The following is an 18,910-nucleotide window of genomic DNA, read 5'->3' as shown; positions in this document are numbered from 1 at the left end:
TGACTTTATATTTAGTTTGACTTGATCTATGTATGACCACTTAAGATATAATTAGTAAAGAATGATTCTTGAATTTGGTGAGAAAATATGGAGAAAATGTTATTTTCATTAACTGCAAGATTCCCACCGTTTCTCTTTTCCCGAAGAACTGTATACCATTAGGCGATGTACATACACACTGTCACGAGAATGTCAATGTACATCATTGTACATGATGTATAGACCTGTCAGTTTTACAGAATGATGTAAAAAAGGTGTTTTATCTTGGCGAACAGTCTTCTTACTGGTATTTAAATGGGCAATTCAAAGAGTAGAGAACCCACTGGTGTAGTGGATCCTGCAGAAATCAAGCTGAAAAGTGTTTTTGAGGTAAAACTAAAAATTTGATAAAAATTTTTGCAAGTCAAGTGGCAGTGCCAGTGACAGTCCGACACTGTGACTGACAGTGACTGACTTGAGTGAGTTTGTTGATAATGATAATGTTACTTGTTGTTGTATTGTTGATGGTATGTTAGGCATCACAGGAGTGTGTAGTTTAAGTCATGTTACTAAAAAAAGCTAAGATCTGTCGGTCATAGATGTAGGCCTAGTAGATGTCATGTTTGGTTTCATCGTTGGCTGATAGTGATACTGACTATTCCAACTTCAATTATTGAATTTATTTACAGGCGTTCACCACTGACCAAACTGAGGAGCCACTTGAAAGGAGGGAGCTGCCACTGACAGCATTTGCGGTAAATAATTAGACATTCTTTATATTATTCTATTGCCTTCTTAGAAAAGGTAACTTGGTTTGTGTTCATGTATTGACAGCCTTGGTTCTAAGATTTCTGAATGCCATTTCCATTCATAATAACAGAAGTACTGGAACTGAGGTTGTCAGTCAAATGTCGGATATTGACTAAATATTGTACACGTCACCTGTACTTCAGACAAAGAGTGGTTTGTGTGAGGGCCACAAAGGCACAAAAGCAAACATTAACCCTTATTTTCTCATGATGCCGTTCGATCAGCCACTGTGATATTATTTGATGTACAATATACTTTACCTTTCCTTCAGACATGTTTTGCTGCAGGTGGCACTGAATATGGCACTACCTTTGCTGATTCCATACGACCGTACATTCCCAGTCATGAGCAAATTCCAGTGAATCCTTTTGTGCACCTCGGCAAACAAGTTATGGGCATGTCATCTCCTGCAGAGAGGTTGGAGTACTTCTGGAGAGTCTTTGCGGGAGGTGGGGCAGAACTCAGCAAAGACGGTTAGTCACAGCTCTTCAGTTGAAAAAGAATTGAAAATGTTTTTAGTAGGCTGATGTTAGTTACTAATTGAAAAGAACTTAGACGCTGTTTTCCGATGCAATATCTTATATGCCAGTAATAAGGATAGCCCACGTACTACATGTACTATATTCTATCTGATAAGGTCACTCTGCATCTTTGGTTTACCCTAATATTGACAAAGGAAATAGTTCTCAATAACCCCTCTGGATGACGCAAGTATAAACCTGCAGTGCAAGTGCAAGGTCTTCAAGTACACATGTGAAAATGTTGACCCCTCAGTGACCCCTTTTCAATTCATGTAATGTTGTGTGTTTTGTGGTTATTTCAGAGCTCACAAAGATGCTAATTACATGTTACAGACTATCAATTCATTCAAGTGGATTTGGTGAACAAATAGAAGAATTTGGCAGGTGCGATGAAATTGTTAAATCTATAGTTGAGAGTGTCTGGGTAAGTTACTTATTATGGTTCCTGCCAAAAAAATAAAATGCATTAAAAATTTGGATCAGATGTTAGAAATTATTCTTATATTGATATCTAGATATGTCTTTCATTGCTTTCATTTATGAATCAGGTTACAGTTTATAGACATTTGTTTTTTCAGCCGAAAGAATCCTACAAAATTGACAAATCGCTTTTCTTTGCCTGGTGCCAGAAGAACACTTCTTTTATCTTCTCAGGAACCCATTCATGGACAAATGGCATCTGGTCTCAGTTGGATTTCCGATCACAATGTGCCAAGGTAGGGTATTACATGATCCTGAATGCATAATTAGTTATTTGTCTGAAGTAAGACGGTCCATCTTGCTTAACTCGGCTGCTAGGTTCTTCACCACATGGTTCCTAGGCAGCCATGATTTCTTGGGCCTTGTGCTTTCCTGAGCACATTCTATAACATGGTTATTCATGTCATGAATAAGGCATTTTTTATAACATGATTATCCTCCCTCCTGTGTTCTTCACAGGGAGAGGTGAAAGCAAGGTACATGTATAAGAATCATCCCAGGTCATGATCCCTCATTGGATTTTGTTTATATATGGTTCTGTTCCTGATTGCTTTTGTTTCATTTGTTCACTTCCTTTCATTGTTTGGACTTGAATAGGTTTGTCCTACTTTCTTTTCAGTGTCCTTCTCATGCCATCATTGAGGACATAAAAACAGGCAGCTACCTCTTATCTGTCCAGTATCTATGGATGTTGTCATGCAATCTTCCCCACGCATACCGTCAGTCAGCGGGTGTGTCTGAGGTCATCTCGCCCATGGAAGCCAATTCTTGGAATAAACTGGTAATGACCAACAATTGTTTTTGATGAGTTCAATTAGCCCCGCATTAACCGATACACGCAATGGAAAAACTAATACACCATTGCTCAAAACCTAGCATACATCTGTAGTTTGCAGAGATCTGTGTCTCCACTCAGTGTTGTTTCGCGACTTAAAAACTCTAAAAAACTCTATCGTGTTACCCGAACTAATGTTTGTTCTTATTCCCTATCTTCTCCAGAGTGAAATCCTCCATTGGACAAACTTGTACAGCAGTTATCTCCAAGGCATGAGCTTGAACACGCTCAACTTCCACATCTTCTCGTACAAAGAACCGACGATTATGTTGCTCAAACTGGAGCAAGGTCATCTCTATTGTATCGGGGTGGATGAAGAATGGAAGTGAGTAAGGGCACAGTATTTCAGCCCATGTTTGCCCTACAGGTATTAAGGGTACTTTGACTTCGTCCGTTTTGGCAGATGCTATCACAACGGAGTCAGATAAGTTTTCTATTCTGATAGTCATGATTCCTAGTGGCGAGAAAAGTCTGAAGTTAGACCTGGTTGTCTGCTGCTTTCCGTAGTTTAATCATGATGTGACATGTTTCAGAGTTGGTAGTCAGAGATGGGGTGGACACAGTTGTATAGTCATACAGTTGCTTCCACAGCTTAGGATTGTGCAGAGTAAGTATATTGTACCATTACCCTGTGTCGCAAAATCATCTTTGACAATCTTTAGAAGTTAATGTATATCTGAAAGAAGAGTCTCCTCATCTTCCTGTTGGTGATGTGAAAAGATCAAAATGACTCAAAAAACATTATCCAAAATGACAGGCGTTTTTTTCTTTGAACCTGTTTTGATCCAAGTCTTAGATATGAAATCTGTCTTTTTCAGCGGGTGCAAATATGTTGTTCTACAACACAGAGACGCGGGGGCTTCCAAAGGGTATACAGTTCGGCAAGGACACCAAGTCAGTCATGTTGGAAATAGATGAAGACATGACAACAGTCAAGCACTACGGTGTGCCACTTCAGTTGAAAGTATGCGAGGTAAAGGAAATGAACTTGTCTGAAACTAAAAGATACTGAACTAGTTGAGGTCATCATTCTTCTGAAGTCTACTCAAGATTACATCACCATCAGCTGTAGCTGTGATTCTTTACCCAATTGGGTAAGGAATGAATGGGTTCTATGTTCATGGCCCAGTACAGAAAAGTGTATGCATTGGAAAGTTTAATGGCCAATGACATGTCTTTATGATTTCATAAGATTGATCTGTGAACTGATTCAGCTACAGATGTGACTATTCGTTGATATTAATTGTCATCAAACACAACTCTTAGTACCATATGAGTACGTTCTACTTTATGTCGTTGTTTGACTAAGTTTCCACAAGAGTTACCATTTATGGTGTTTTTCCTTCAGGTGTGGGCATGTGGTTCTCCAGCAGCCAGGAATGCTCAGATGCAACAGCAGCAGTGGGAGAAGAAAGAAGTAGAAAAACACAAAAACAGAAAGGTGGGCTCAGTTTGTTTGTTCGTAATCTTGGACTCACTTGCACTCCATCCAGGTCACTCTACTTGCACTATCATATGATGGTGCCATCAGTAGGAAAGTTCAGGAAATAGAATGCTGTGAAACAATAATTTATCTTTTCTTTTAGCTTAAAGTCGAAGACTGGAAGGACAACCCTGATCGCCAGCTCCTCAACATGGGTGGTGTGAATGTGGATCATCAAGAAACTGACCGAGGATGATGCAGCTGCCAAATATGAGGAGGAAAATCTGAATGGTGACATCTCAACTTCCATCTATTACTGGTGGGCTATCTTATGTAGCCACGTGTTTGTACAGGGACAAGAATTGGGGTTTTTTTCACACAAACAGCGGCATACTTTATGATGTGAATACAATATCACAAATAATAAGGTATTCTATTTTTCACTGCATATACAGTGTGCATACCAGCACTCATACCAGTGGTGTTTTTACTTCATTATACCACTGCTTATATCATGTGTACAGTAGATTTTATGTTCAATATGAGTGTTAAACCTTGGTTTCAAAATCATGTTCACTTTTCCACTGTCCTTAATGAAGTTATTGTTAATTAGTCTTCCATCAATCATGTTTAATAAATTATTAGATTGGAATCAATACGGGCTCATCAATTATGCCCCCAATTGGGCATTGTGTTCTTCTTGCATTCTATTCATGCAAGAGAGATAGAGAAAGTGGACACTGTCAGGGGAAGGTCGTACAAGGTATGGTTTTCATCCAAAAAAATGAGGGTTGTCGGAGTGTCTCATCTAAAACTCATCCAAGGACCTCAGAAAATAGGTTGAAGGCTGGCTGAAGTTGTGTTTTTGACTCAACACATACTCTCACTTCTTACTCCTAGGAGTAGCAAATACTTTTATCTAAGATTCTATGTACATTTACACTATGTACATTTACTCTATGTACATTTAAGGATTTTCTGTAGAAAATCGAAGTAAAAGTGTTGCTAGTCTTTATTCATATCACCCCTTGAATATCGGCACCGTTCCTGACCTGGTTGACAGTGACTGTCCTTGTTTCAATGCCGGTAGTCCTATGATTTTCACTGCCAATGAAAATGTACCTCCTCATTCCATCAGTTATCTAGATTCGACCTGATGAACATGAGTACAACCACGTTCCATTCAGAAACCATTGTGTATGGGAGTTCCATTATATTGACTTGTTGCATCAGTTGCTTTGATAGCAGCTTTATACTTTGAAGAGAAATAGCAGACAGAGGCCTTTGAACAAAATTAGCTCCTTTGCTCTGCAATGTTAATATTGTTCTGTACATTGTGTCCAATTACCTGTCACTTTTATATGGTGCTCAATAAATCATGTCATGATGTGTATATTATAAGTTTTAATGAGAATATAATGATGATATAGACTACATGTTGTCTATGTTTTTTTGTGTCAGTTCGGGATGTGCCAAAGACATGTTGTCCTCAGATGATGGCAGTGTAAAGTACCTTCCACAGACACTATTCATTGTCCATCCATGTTTGGGAATATACTGGGAGGGGACACAACAAGCCCCCCTTAAAAGAGACTTCCCCCTCCCCGCCTCTCCCTCCTCCTACCGGAAACTAATCTGCAACCGGACCAAGATCAAGATTACTTTCCCACCCTGACCCTATTTCCACTGCTCATCACTCATTAAGATACAGTCCCAAGAGCCCGGTCTCGAGCATCCTGAGATCAGGCTTTTTTAATGCTATGCGTGCAGAAAAAGATCGATAGGTGGAGGATTATATTAAAAGCCGCTGGTGGCAGGGTGGACGTAGAATCTTCAGAAGGAACTTGGCACTGCAGGGGGGGGGGGGGGGGCACTCAAAGGGAGTGGATGGCATCATAAAATGGTGGAAATGCCGACCGTAAAGTGCGGACGCTTTTTATGTCCGGGATGGAAACTAACTTATGATGCTCCAAAGCCAAGGGTTTCGAACGTATTAGATCATATAATACATGACTGACTGACATGAGTAAGATGACGCGAACGGAGACCACTCCATAATTTCTTGCTTGTTTTAGTCGTTGTTGAAACAGTTATGTCATACAATAATAACATCAAATATCGCTGCGCAATGGCACTGTTAGTGGATTAACCGACAAGTCATTTTTTCAAAGACTTGGAATGTATACGACAATATTACATCCATGATGATAGGAGTAATAAAAGCCTGATCTCGGGATGGTTCTAGTCTATAAAACTTCCTTGCTCACACCGAAAAGCTGCCTAGTGCTCGGATTGTCAGGGAATCTCTATTTTGTCATCCTGATCGTCCTTCGTACCGGTCCACTGCGTCCGGAGTGTAGGAAAATGTCGCACCGTCATTTATGTTCCCTTGGCCGGTATATATGATTTGAATCAAATTAAATGAATCGCTTAAAATCTTATGTAATTCAAAGGTTTGAAAGCAAAATGACATGCGTCGGATATGGGCTACACGGCGGACGCAGATGACCGGCCTCGACCTGTCCATGTCGCCCGTTTAGGATGATGTAATGGACTGCAAAGGAGTCTAATTTGGGCTTGAATTACCACCATGCTAATATCAAAAAGTGAAAGCACTCTTTTTAAAATCAGTTGGGTGATAAAATGTTACAAGGCGACTGTTGACTTGCTACTAATATTTTATAAGTATACATGCTTCCCGAAATACCGCTAATGAACTTTGGAGACGACAGGACAGCCTACGTAACAACCAACCTCTTCCAGCTGGATATCTGGTCAGGTTGGGAAGACATTGACACAACCTTCAAAGGGTCCTTTAGCTGTACAAGACAACATTACACTGTGATACAAGACAACTGATTTGGTTGTACCGTGGTAATCATCTCACAAGGACGGAAAATGGAACAACCAACATCTGCCAGCTGGTTATCTGGTCAGGTTGGGAAGTCATTGACACAACTTCAAATGGTCATTTAGCTGTACAAGACAACTGATTTGGTTGTACCGTGGTAATCATCTCACAAGGACGGACAATGGAACAACCAACCTCTGCCAGCTGGTTATCTGATCTTACGAGACTGGCAGTACACAATATCTACCTGACAACTCTTTAAGTACAACTTGAGTACTACTTGGGACCACAGTCATCTTAAACGTGCGACCAAAATGACGTCAATATCTACATAAAAATACTTTACTTGATCAATTTGTCTACAGTGTAATTTTGGAAAGAAGCCCTCAAATTCGTTGTCAGTCCTCGTTAGATTTTTAGCCGTAGCACTAGCAGCCAATAGCTGGTCTCAAATCATCCACAACAATCAACAGAACATTGGGTTTCTGGGAATGTGCGATACCTGAAACAAATGCCAACACAACCGAGATGAAAGTGGATACAGAATTGTGACAAAGATACTGATGATAACATCACACATGCCAATGGAGTATTTAATTGTGCTGGCTCCTCAATTAGAAATTACTCGAAGAGAAATTTGTCCAAGAGACATCTCCAATAATCATATGGGCAGTCTCATCAGTCAGTCGGTCCTAAAGACATTTCTAATAAACATGGGGACAATCTCTTCCGAGTGGTAATCTGTCCAATTGACCACGACCAAGTATCTGATTTATAGTAGGGGCCTATATGTAGACTAGGCCTGTGGTCTGCTGGTATGACCCATATTTTGGGTATTGTAAAATTGTTATGACAAATATATTAAAAAAACTCTTACATAAGAATATTAATTGGTGTAATAGGTATCTATCGATAAAATCAAGATCACTTTCAGGTTGATATTTCTTGAGATGAAAACGAAAGAACATATTAGTGAAGGCACATTAGCAAAACCAAAATATTGATCTTTCAGAAATTAGTTAGGTATCAAACTTAATAGACGAACGACTGCTGACCAAATACTCGTAGCACAGTAACATGTGCATATCTTTGCTAATTTTGACTATTTTGCTATACAGCCATGTATATGCAACATAGTTAATTTATTCTAAGATATGCATGCATGCATGCCATGGTGACCAATATTGAGGATCACCGATTGTTGATGTCTGGGGCATGACCTATCCTCCCATCGCATGCCCCTACATCCTCTATATAATGGTACCGGTACTGTTTACATCAGTCAAGGAGACACATATTGATGGATACCATCGGTATGTGGTCTTGAGAAGCCGGTTCCAATGACCACTCGTACTCTGGAAAGAAGCTGAGATTGCTCTGGGACTCGCTAGTCCCCACGGGCCCGGCTATAAAACACCGGCACACCGACATGCTCGTCTTCTATGAGAAGGAAAAGGAGGTCCTAATCATCGAGATAGCTGTCAGCTCCGACAGACACGTCCTAGCACGTGCGGAGGAGAAACGATCGAAGTACTGTGGCTGTGACTATCTCATCTCTCTCATCATGTTGTCAACACGGTGGAGCAGCCAGGACTGATTCGGCCTGGCTGTGACTTCCTCATCTCTCTCACCATGTTGACAACTTGGCAGAGCAGCCAAGACTAATTTGGCCTGGCTGTGACTGTCTCATCTCTCTCACCATATTAACAACTAGGTGGTGCGGCGAAGACTGATGCCGCCTGGCTGTGACTGTCTCATCTCTCTCACCATATAGACAACTTGGCAGAGCAGCCAAGACTGATTTGGCCTGGCTGTGACTGTCTCTCATCTCTCTCACCATGTGGACAACTTGGCAGAGCAGCCGAGACTGATTTGGCCTGGCTGTGATTGTCTCATCTCTCTCGCCATATTAACAACTAGGCAGTGCGGCGAATGCAGCCTGGCTGTCACTGTCTCATCACTCTCATCATGTTGTCAACACGGTGGAGCAGCCAGAACTGATTCGGCCTGGTGGCTTGCGTTGGAACTGACTTTTTTCCCCTTGTCCATCATTAAAGGCATTCATGATCAAGTGTGTTGGTCAACCATGACAATCTCCCTTGTCCCTCCACCATAAGGCATCATTTCCACTTATGACATTTATATTTGCGACACTCAGCCCCCATTTCTGGAAAGGTGTATAAAAAAGGTAGACAATAATATTGCGTCGGTAAAGATACCACGATGAATGATTTTAAATATATGGGGTCAGCGGATATCCAATGAATGGGAATGAACCCACCGCCTGATGCCGACATGCACAGAACATATTGGTGAATGGTTAAAATAAGGTTGCCTTCAAGCTCTACCTTTGCGTACCTAATCCATTCCACACGCGCTGTTGACGTCTATTGACTAGCCGGCATGTTTCCAGCGTTACGTAACAGCATTATTTGTCCCAACCATTGACTGAGAGTGAGAACCAAGTGTTTCATGGTGAAACATGTGTAATGTGGTTTGGCTTGTATTTGGACTTTTGTGAAGCTAATTATGCTCAATAAGTTGGGCTGCGTAAGTGAAACCAAGCTTGATTTACAAAGAAAGGTAAGTGTCCCGTTTATTTTTCACGTTTTCATGTCAGAGTTGCTATGTTTAAATAAATATCGTACTGTATAAATACTGTTGGTTTTCAAGCCATGTTTGAGAATGGTTGCTATATTATGTAATAGGCCTTAGTATGGTAGGACAAAGTGCCAGAGAGCCCATGACTTTTTAGTAGAGGGAAACGCAGCACAAAACAGCAGTATGTGTATATATAATACTGTATAAGAGTCGGCCACCAACTTAATAAGTGTCGCTTCTTTTATGTTTTTTAGACGTCTCACCAATGCGACAAAAGACAGATATTATCATGTTTAGGATAATATTTCTTCACCGTCGAGCCGTGATGGCCTATATCGTCTTTACATCAGCGTTATTCCTCTTCGTGACGCTAGACGGGTCCGAGCGCCAGAAACCAGACGTCAACGCCAGAATCATATTCTTTCCTCCAGCCCTAAAGCAGGCGAGACAAATAGACGATTTCGTGGAGTTTGTGGAGTTCTCTAAACGCAACACGACGCTGACGCTGAGCACCGTGTCCGAGTCTACCAGACTGCTGCTGAGACAGGAGAAGTGTCATCTCCCTGACTTGATCTACCCCACTATGATAAAAACAAATACAAGTTTAGAGAGAGTTCCAAAAATAGTCCATCTAACGTGGAAATCGGAGAAAGTTCCAGCAAAGGCTGTGCCTTTCATTAAAAAGTGGCAGACGACAAACCCTGATTGGGAGGTGTGGTTCTGGACGGATAAAAACACGGCAGAGTTCATGGAGATAAATTTCCCCGACTATTATGCTGTGTTTACATCGTACAAATCCAATATAGAACGCGCAGACGCCATGCGCTATTTCATTATTTACCAATTTGGAGGTGTTTATGCGGATTTAGATATAGAACCAGTGAAATCTTTGAACCCTCTGCTGGACAAGTACACTTGCCTTCTAAGCCAAGAGCCCTACGAACACGGTAACCTAATGCGAATTGAGATGCTGAACAACTTCGGCTTTCTCGCTTGTAACGCTTTTATGATGTGTCGAAGACAGCACCCGTTCTTCAAATTCGCATTGGACAGCCTGAAGGTCCACAAGGACAACCCGGCAGGTGTCCTCCATACCACGGGACCTGTGTTTTTATCTAAAGTTTACCGCAAATATATTGAAAGCTTCATCATAGGACTGTGCAGGGACAAAGCTAGTCGCATCGGTGTCGCTCCTGCGGAATTTTTCATGCCAAAGTATGACACTCTTTTTAACAGTACGGTCGTGTTTGCTTGCAGCAGATTCAGTGCATTCATTTATGGTCTCACCTACGGACAAAAACTCATATGCGACGATCTGTACAGTCGCAGATTTCGGAATAAGATTTTGAAAGTGACGTTTACGGATCATCACCATTTTCATACATGGGCCGAAGGCAAGGACCTCTATTTTGAAAAAGGTTTTGACTTCAACAGTTCAAATATCAGGGCTATTTTACCAAAGGCTGTTGTCAAAGAATTTAGCCTACAAAACAATTCTCTGAAGACCTAGGCTGTTATAGCCTCTTATTTTTATATCCGTATTGTGGGGAGTTTGGGGGATGGGTCGGTATTTAGAGTTACTGTCAATTAGGTTAGGATCCGACAATCACGGGGTAATCATTTATGCCTGAAACGGAGAACACCGCGTGACTGCCATAAATTGCAACGGCTCCTAACTGGTGTTACAGAATTAGTATGTATTAGATCACGAAGCAGGTTGGATGGAATTGCTGTGTTGGAGTTCTTCAGCATTGGACCTCGTTTTTGTCCAAATTTCCATGTGGAGGCTCATTAACGTCATGCGGATCTCCTCTATCAGTTAGACTCCCGGGCAGTCCATTTCGTCATCCGGATGGCCACCCCTAAAGTACGGGCAACAGGATGAGGCTGGTCAAACTCGCCAGGAATCCAAGAACAATTACCGACGGAACAATCCGGCTCGTGATAGTGCCAAATAAATTAGAACAATATATACATGTTACATGTACATGTACTTCTGAGTCTTTATGTTTTTAATTTCCTGTTGATTTAATGTCTATATATAGTGAGAAGAAATCGGCGTTTTGTTTTTTAGAAGAAATCGTTTGTGTTCGTATTTTCTTGACTGTTCGTTTCACAGAGAAAGATCATTTGGAAATAGTCAAGCATCTCATACCATTTCGCAATGGGATGGGATCGAAAAATCTACTGCAAACGGCTCTCGAGCCATGGCCGTGGCATGTTCCTCAGCTGATGTTGCGAACACTGAGTGTCCGAAGTCTGAACCTCCTTGCTGAGCCTCTATGATTGGACTCCGTCAGCTGCTGCCATCTATGAAACAGTCTTGAAAATACCACAATAATGTGCGCACGCGCACTTTGAAGTTACAAGGAAAGCAGCCATTTTTGTGCGCGCCAATCCTCGTTACAATCGAGGTGTGCAATCCAGTGCAATCTTCATATTTATATCCATTTGCTAACGATAAGAAGTTAGAAGATGTCGAGCTAAGGCTAAAGTCGCAATGGATTGAGGGTTTTTGACCTCGGATGAATAGTAATTCATCGTGAATTGAGCGACTCTTGTTGGTGAGTGGAGCAGCCCTCCTCGGGCAAGATGGCGCCGGCTCCTCGCCGAATATGAATGAATTGGATAGAAAGAAGTCTATTCTGACTATTTGCTAGTCGATTGATTTTAAATCTCACTTTCCCATTTGAATCATTTTAGTGATACATGTAAAGTGGACTTTTCAATCTTAGTTGTTCTGCGCTATTTTTTCGAATTGCAGCATTTATTTGAACAGTAGTCGAGTTGAATCTTGAGAATCAGAATGTATCGGACATTGCAGTGCATGCTCCATCCATGAGCCCATCATCTCAATGCCATGAAAAATCTAAATCTTCAGGGTTGCGAGACACGTGACCCAGCTTACTGAAGCTCTCCGCTCAAAATATCATGTTCTCTCACCTTTCAGGACCATAATTGGATGCCTGTATGTGCTTATAGCTACTCCACCTAGGCCTAGGGCAGGTTATGTGTATGTCGTGCTAAACTGCACCACCATGCCCATGGTCAAAGAAGAATTACTAAGTGATGCTGTACTGTGTACATGAATGACAACCGTAGACTTTCTACTTTCAGGTCCCTTGTAAACAGGACTTGGGATGCAACGTGATTTAAACGATGCTACCCAGATTCCGCAGCAGCAGGCTCCGCAGCAACAACAGCAGCCGCAAAGGGTTCTAAGTGGTGATTTATCCCCTTTAGCCCTTGCTTCTGGTCTACAGAACCCTCTGCAGCAGTACCTTCTTGCTACACAAGTTCAGAATGTTCAAACTATCGTGCAGCAAGCTACAAGGCCAAATGTTCTTGGTAGGTATTTGGAGTCGACCAACTTCCCTCACCATGGCAGTTCAGAATGTGACAATCTCGACTGACGATCAGGCAAGAGATTGATGCGTCACCAGCTTTGCACTACTTTTAATAGTTAGAATTGAACTTCTTCTGATAGATGATGTTTTTAATGAATCCTTGACCCCCTGGCAATACATGGATTTGGCCATAACAATCAACATTACCAACAAGCTCGCCTTCAGGTGGAAGGTGAAAAAAATGTACATCACTTGGTTTGAAGTAATACTAATAGCCCCCATGTCCTGGACACCAGCCCACATCAACAAAAGCTGTCGTTGACAGGCTGATGGCATAGTGTTCCATTTCATTCACCTTCCACCTGGGCGCGAGCTTGTGGGTAATGTTTATTGTTATGGTCAAACCCAAGTACTGGTGTCTTGAAGTTTATGCTCCATCTCGGACATATGTGTGCATTGAATGGTGTGAATGGCATCATTTACATCCCAGGACTAACAATTTGTAATGACCCTGTAAAATTGTTTCCATTTCCATTGTGTTAAAATTCAGTGAATCCTATTTGAAATGCATGCCAACTTAGTTTATTGTTCAATCTAAGTTCAGAGGTCAAGATTCAGAATGTAGTTTATGAGCAAAAATATATAAGGCTTGCTTGTATATTTTTGTTCGGAGTCATGAGAGAGTGAATGTGGCTCTTGATCTCATATGTGGCCCACTGCGAAGTCAATTGTCATTCATATAAACATCACTACAGTTTTCAATGTTTTGAACCACATTTCACTACCTCCTCTATCTTAAGACTTGATGGGTTTTATTTCCTTCTCCATAGGCACATTACATGCTTTTGGGGCCGGTTCCCCTCAAACTAGCCCTTTCTCCACGAGTTTGCACACTCAGTCTTTTGGCCAACTGGTCAGTCATGTCTCGCCTGGTTATATACCCTGCTCAAGTCCCTCCCCCAGCACCATGTCGGGCTTAACAAATACCTTACAAAGACAAATCGTTAATGCAGGTAACATATCCGCCTACATACTCTGCCTGCAAATATGTACATGTTTAGCATAGCTTCATTATTTTTTTGTGTATTCGCATTTTTTTGCTCTAGAGCCTCTTTTCCTTTAAAGTGTTCGTCCATTCAATTACATCTTGCTCACTGTTGCATTGAGCTTCTTATGGACACAGAATGCAAATGTTCAAATGCTACTTGTGCTATGCAGTCACTCCCTTGTCTTGAAAAAGTCTTAATCTAGTTTTCGTTATTCCTACCTATTCGAATTCACTGAAGTAAAACCTACACTTCAGTTCAATAATTTGGACAAGCACAAACTGTTATTGATTCCAAGCAGACTGAACCAACTAAGTGAGTGTCCAAAAAGTGGGCAAATCACACTTGTCATAAAATCTCACCAGAACTCGGACCATCAGTTCTTCTTCTGTGATAATGTTCCCTAAACGTGTGCCTCCAGGCCGACTTGCCCCAGCTCAAAATGTTCAAGCTTGTGTGCTAACATGACTGAATGATTGCTAGTATCAGTGTGTCTGTTGGCTGCTGTCTGGGATATCATTTCAACCCTTTTGATAGAAATAGCTCCAGTATATTTTGTAGTGCATGCTTTTCTCTGATTTTATTTTTGTGAGAGTCCTGCGTGGATGTGTTTCCATATGTCAATCTTTTGTTTATTTACATTTTGTCATCCAGTTGTCACTTCACCCATTTCATGTCATGTCATCATCATCGTGTAATTCTAGTGAGAAGAATCCAACAAAATCGAACATGGATAATCTTAGGGGCCAACATGTATCTCTAGGGACAGTCTTTGAAATATTTCTTCACAGAATTTTCAGAAATGTACTAGTATAAGTACGTCAAGTGTAAAAAAATAAATATGTTCGGCAAAGCTAACGTAAAGTTCTTTGTAATTCTTATTTGTTTGGGTGTAATTTTGAGTAGCCAAGCTTATGTCGGCATTGTGTAGCAGCATTTCATGATATGTGGGATTCAGATTGTGACGTTCAACCACTGCAAACCTTGCATCTCCACCTAGTGTAAATGTATGCTTCCCTAATTGTTCTCCTAAGCACTGTTTCTTCAACATTTGCCTGAATTTCAGTTAACTGAGATGCACACTCATAGGGTTCATGTTAAAAAATGGTCACTCTGCCAATTGGTTCGCAATCATAAATGAAAAGCTTAGACTTCTTTGTTACCGAGGAACAAATGGTTACTGCATGTGAAGAACATCAATACGATCTGTAAAACTCTTATCTTTTTTAAAGGGCTTCTTGCCATTGATGCCAGTTACAGTGTGGGTTCCTTGAGTTGAAAATGTGTTCACTTCTGCTTCATATGATGAATTTGTGACTGATCAATGTGCTATCTTTTCTAGGTATGGTTGCAGTTCCTTCACTAAGTCCAAGCAGAGCTCAACCAAACGTCCTCGCACAGCAGCTGACAGCGACTACGAGTAGTGCACCGTTGACACTGCCTCTTTACCAAGATCAACTTGAGTTACAAATTCAGCGCTCACAGACCTTCCAGCAGGGTACAACAACTGTGAGTGCAACCGGTGGAACTATTCACCATCATGGTCAAAGCCCAACTAGAGGTATCCCACCTCTAGCCAATCCACAGAGCACAAAATCTGGCCAACACCAAACAAGACGAGGGAGTGGAAATAGCACCAGTCCTGGGGTGAATATCAATCGCCCACTATTTGAACGAAACAGTCCAATAAGCAGTGGAATGAGTCATAACACATCCACTAGCCCCAGGCATAGTCCTGGGGCTCCAAGAAAGAAAATCAAACTCGAAGAGGTACCCCCTGCCACTTCAGAGATTGGAAACTATAGGAAATTAATCTTAGAACATAAACATAATGACTTGAGTGAAGTCAAAGAGAACTACACAGAACATTTGACTGAGTTGTTCTTTCTACAAAATGGAGGTAATCTGATGGATTATCATCAGTGGAGGAAACGGTCTCCAGCACAGCTGACTCAGTTCTTGCGGTCAGGAGCCTTGGATAGTGAAGAGGAGGATGGAGGAAGGGAGACGAGGATCTATGACGAGGTAAGATATCTGTTAGCAACTTGTTCACTTATGAGTTATGTGAACAGTTGGAGAATCTTACCCCACTTTATAGTAGGTCAGACTTGCAGACACTTATCCTTTGCGAGAGTTGTGTGAACAGGCATCAGTTGTATAAAATTGTGTGATACATCCGGTTGACTGTGGCTCTTAATATCGTTTTGGAAACTGTAACTTCAAGTTTTGTGGTCTCAAAATCCTTGTTAACATTGTGGCCATTTATTTTTGTGATTCAGTTGGTTAAAATGAATGTTCTCTTGTGTAGGTAAAAGTTATAACGACAAGTGGAGGAACCACGCCTATTGCAACACCAGTAGCAATTTCCACAACACTGCCACCAGCGGTCACAGCTATCCAACAGCAAAGTAAGTGGTAGAGTTGGTGGTTAAGTTATAAGCATGGGAGAGGTGCATTCTTGAAAATGAAAGATTGAGGTCTCCTTGCGTGGATTGATGCAGCGGTTTCCATCTGGCTTGTTAGTACACACAGGTCATAATCCCTGCTAAATGGCCATGTGTCTTGTCACTGAAGACGATGTCATTTTCATCAGAAGGCTCTCGATCCATAGAGCCAGAGGACTAAGTATATTTTTGAAGGATGTGTCCAGTGTGTGCTCATTCCATGAGGGACTTCACATTCACCATTACATTTAGACACTACATTCATGCATGGGTCGTACACAAAAAGGTTTTCTGTCAGCGTCTGTTCGACATACCACCAGAGAGCCATCCATTCATCATGAAAAGAAGTGTTTGTGATTTCAAACCTCTCATTTACTTCAGCTCGACCATGCTGCCTATTACTGTAGTATCAAGAACTTCCAAGTGTGTTAGTACATTGTGGTATGGTCCTTGTTGAGTTGCATGATATGTCCTTTCATCCTGATTGTGCTGACTAGATTGTTTCACTTCTGAAGATGAAGAATGGCTGGTTCAATACATTCTCACAGCACTATACACCCACACCATTTCCACAGCACAAATTCTACTCAGGGGGATTTGGCAATTGATATTATTAAAGTGGGCACAAAAAGAGCTTATCATAATATCAAGTGTTAAAGTATGGTCCTTTTGAGAAAACGTGTGTAGGTGTTTGCTGGGTTTCAAGTTGGTAACTTTTTTCTGATACGATACAGTCTAGTTTAGTCCCGAGTTTTGACTGTCTGTATTGCTGGTTGGCTTGGCACTTGCTTCTTGTTCTCCAAAAAGCTTTCAGTGTTGTAAACATTAATCAGGGGGTGTTCCAAGTTCTCCTTTTATTCTCCAGCGTCAGACCCTAAAAAGCCTGGAGGCAGGCATGGTATGGTATTTGGACCCCATCAGCCAACTCAGCCACAGCAACTGCCACAGTTACCTGGTGCGTAATTTAGCATCATCACACTTCATTGCATTCTACTTTTATTTTATTTCATTTGAAGAGTTGCATTGCACAACAAGATGTGCCAATTCCTGCTTTTGGTTGAGTTTCAATGCATCTGCAAATGAATTCCAAACTTTGAATGAAGTCAAAATGCTAAAAATTCATATGTCTCATTTTGTGATGAAACTCTTCATTTCTTCCCCCAGTTATTTGCTCCAAAATCCAAAACCACAATTTTTTCCTCAGGTGATTTGCAGACAACAATCTGCAGTTCTGGTGATAAGAAGATAGTGTATGTTTGTGGATCAGTATGCTTTTGTACCTTTCTGTCAACTCTTTCTCTTGGTGTAAACTAATATAATAGCTCCATCTAGAAGTTGTGGAGACACCCTATTTCGACCATGAAAGGCAGTCCATTCCTGATATTAAGTTAGGGGAGGAGCATGAACTGAGTTGCTCCCTAACTTTGGGGAAGGTAATGTCAGGCCATTTGGTTGAAAGTAGGCAGTCACTGGGGATGACATATTGCACAGTTTTCCAGCTAATCTCTGTGAGTGAACAACAACTGCGCGAGGACTGGGCCAAAATTACTGAATTGTGGGTGTTAATATTTCTAGTTTTCTATTGTTGTTGTGACTAATCCTCGAATAGCAAATAGTCTCTTATGAATTAGAAAGGGGAAAAATTCAAAATTTGCATGCTTTTCCATAATACTTTGTTCATCATTTAACCTGACCCGAGGCGTGTGAGTCAAGTGCATGTTCCATTTCAGGTGGTATACCTATCATATCATCTCCAACCACACCGTCAGCCTCGTCGTCTTTCATGTCCTCCACACCCCAGCAGACACTGAAGACTCCATCACAGTCCATGCCCATTGAACAGACGGCCATTGGAAAGTCCTTGACAGAAAGTTTGACTACACCAGCTCGGTTACTAAATACTCCTCACGGGTGAGTCAAGTGTGGTATCCTCATACTGTAGAAATGCTAACATAACAGAACACTACTACTCAGGTGCATCTCAGGAAGTTAATTCATTGCAGTTCGTGAAATATAGAGAATTGTTCAATTTAAAGAGACTCCATGCTCGTCTACCTGCATTTGAAATGCTCCCTTTGACTTAGACTCGTGTTGGTGTAAAACGTTTTGATTTCTTTATGTATTGTCTCTTTCTTTCAGTACTCCTTCCCATCCGAAGAGTTCACCAAAGTCTCCATTATCTCCAAACTCGCAGCGACTGCACAGTACAAGACAACATTCCATATCGGCGGTCTATGACAGTGCCATCGGATCCCAGGAGGCTATTGTGGAGAGGGCTAAGCAGGTATGAAACTACCGAAACGAGGTGTACAATGTATGCACTTCAATTTAGATTTTAATGTATAAAACGCAAACCAATACTTGAATTATCAGATTGCACATTCCCCCAGGGGAAGTTTTAGCTGTGTGTGACTTTTGAAAAGTCAATGCACCTTCTCCTCTTCTCCATTGCCATCTCTCATTCTAGGCGCAAGAACTGTTCCTGCTTCTAATTAAATGATGGCTAGATAAACTACATGGTTGCTTCCATTTGAGGTTGATAAAGTGCTTCTTGTGGCAATGATCCATGTTAC

General features: G+C 41.3%; 3 protein-coding genes across 8 annotated transcripts in view; all 3 read left to right on the top strand.

Moving 5' to 3' along the window:
* The first annotated feature begins 82 nt into the window (after positions 1–82).
* LOC135501273 (uncharacterized) lies at positions 83–5,474 on the top strand. Its single transcript, XM_064793304.1, has 11 exons — positions 83–369; positions 669–734; positions 1,061–1,262; positions 1,613–1,734; positions 1,889–2,026; positions 2,410–2,571; positions 2,790–2,950; positions 3,159–3,232; positions 3,444–3,598; positions 3,974–4,066; positions 4,212–5,474. Exons 1-11 carry the CDS (start codon positions 295–297, stop codon positions 4,302–4,304), a joined length of 1,341 nt encoding a protein of 446 aa, XP_064649374.1. The 5' UTR covers positions 83–294; the 3' UTR covers positions 4,305–5,474.
* A 3,768-nt stretch (positions 5,475–9,242) lies between these two features.
* LOC135483513 (uncharacterized) lies at positions 9,243–11,554 on the top strand. Its single transcript, XM_064764475.1, has 2 exons — positions 9,243–9,482; positions 9,755–11,554. The coding sequence occupies exon 2, from the start codon at positions 9,766–9,768 to the stop codon at positions 11,008–11,010; it is 1,245 nt and encodes a 414-aa protein (XP_064620545.1). The 5' UTR covers positions 9,243–9,482; positions 9,755–9,765; the 3' UTR covers positions 11,011–11,554.
* A 323-nt stretch (positions 11,555–11,877) lies between these two features.
* The window catches only part of LOC135501243 (helicase domino-like), a 30,830-nt gene continuing 23,797 nt past the window's right edge, over positions 11,878–18,910 (top strand). For 4 of the 6 annotated variants that reach the window (XM_064793261.1, XM_064793278.1, XM_064793270.1 and 1 more), the window contains exons 1-7: positions 11,878–12,064; positions 12,618–12,848; positions 15,236–15,918; positions 16,202–16,301; positions 17,203–17,292; positions 18,068–18,248; positions 18,477–18,621. In XM_064793261.1, the coding sequence (XP_064649331.1) occupies positions 12,641–12,848; positions 15,236–15,918; positions 16,202–16,301; positions 17,203–17,292; positions 18,068–18,248; positions 18,477–18,621 (1,407 nt within the window). In that variant the 5' untranslated portion in view covers positions 11,878–12,064; positions 12,618–12,640. Of the gene's footprint in view, positions 12,065–12,617; positions 12,849–13,712; positions 13,861–15,235; positions 15,919–16,201; positions 16,302–17,202; positions 17,293–18,067; positions 18,249–18,476; positions 18,622–18,910 lie in introns of those variants that run through there. The other 2 variants (XM_064793284.1, XM_064793293.1) reach the window with 2 other exon arrangements.

This window comes from Lineus longissimus, chromosome 2, assembly GCF_910592395.1.
Source record: "Lineus longissimus chromosome 2, tnLinLong1.2, whole genome shotgun sequence".
Classification (NCBI taxonomy): Eukaryota; Metazoa; Nemertea; class Pilidiophora; order Heteronemertea; family Lineidae; genus Lineus; species Lineus longissimus.
Note: the sequence above shows the minus strand (reverse complement) of the source record. Positions and strands in the feature narration are given on the sequence as shown.

Bases quoted from the DNA above. Each gene is read 5' to 3' on its own strand.
- LOC135501273 (XM_064793304.1), top strand. From the start codon at position 295: ATGGGCAATTCAAAGAGTAGAGAACCCACTGGTGTAGTGGATCCTGCA. The intron at 735-1,060 runs GTAAATAATTAG...CCTTTCCTTCAG, and splicing joins TGCCACTGACAGCATTTGCG to ACATGTTTTGCTGCAGGTGG. The intron at 1,263-1,612 runs GTTAGTCACAGC...TGGTTATTTCAG, and splicing joins GGCAGAACTCAGCAAAGACG to AGCTCACAAAGATGCTAATT.
- LOC135483513 (XM_064764475.1), top strand. From the start codon at position 9,766: ATGCGACAAAAGACAGATATTATCATGTTTAGGATAATATTTCTTCAC.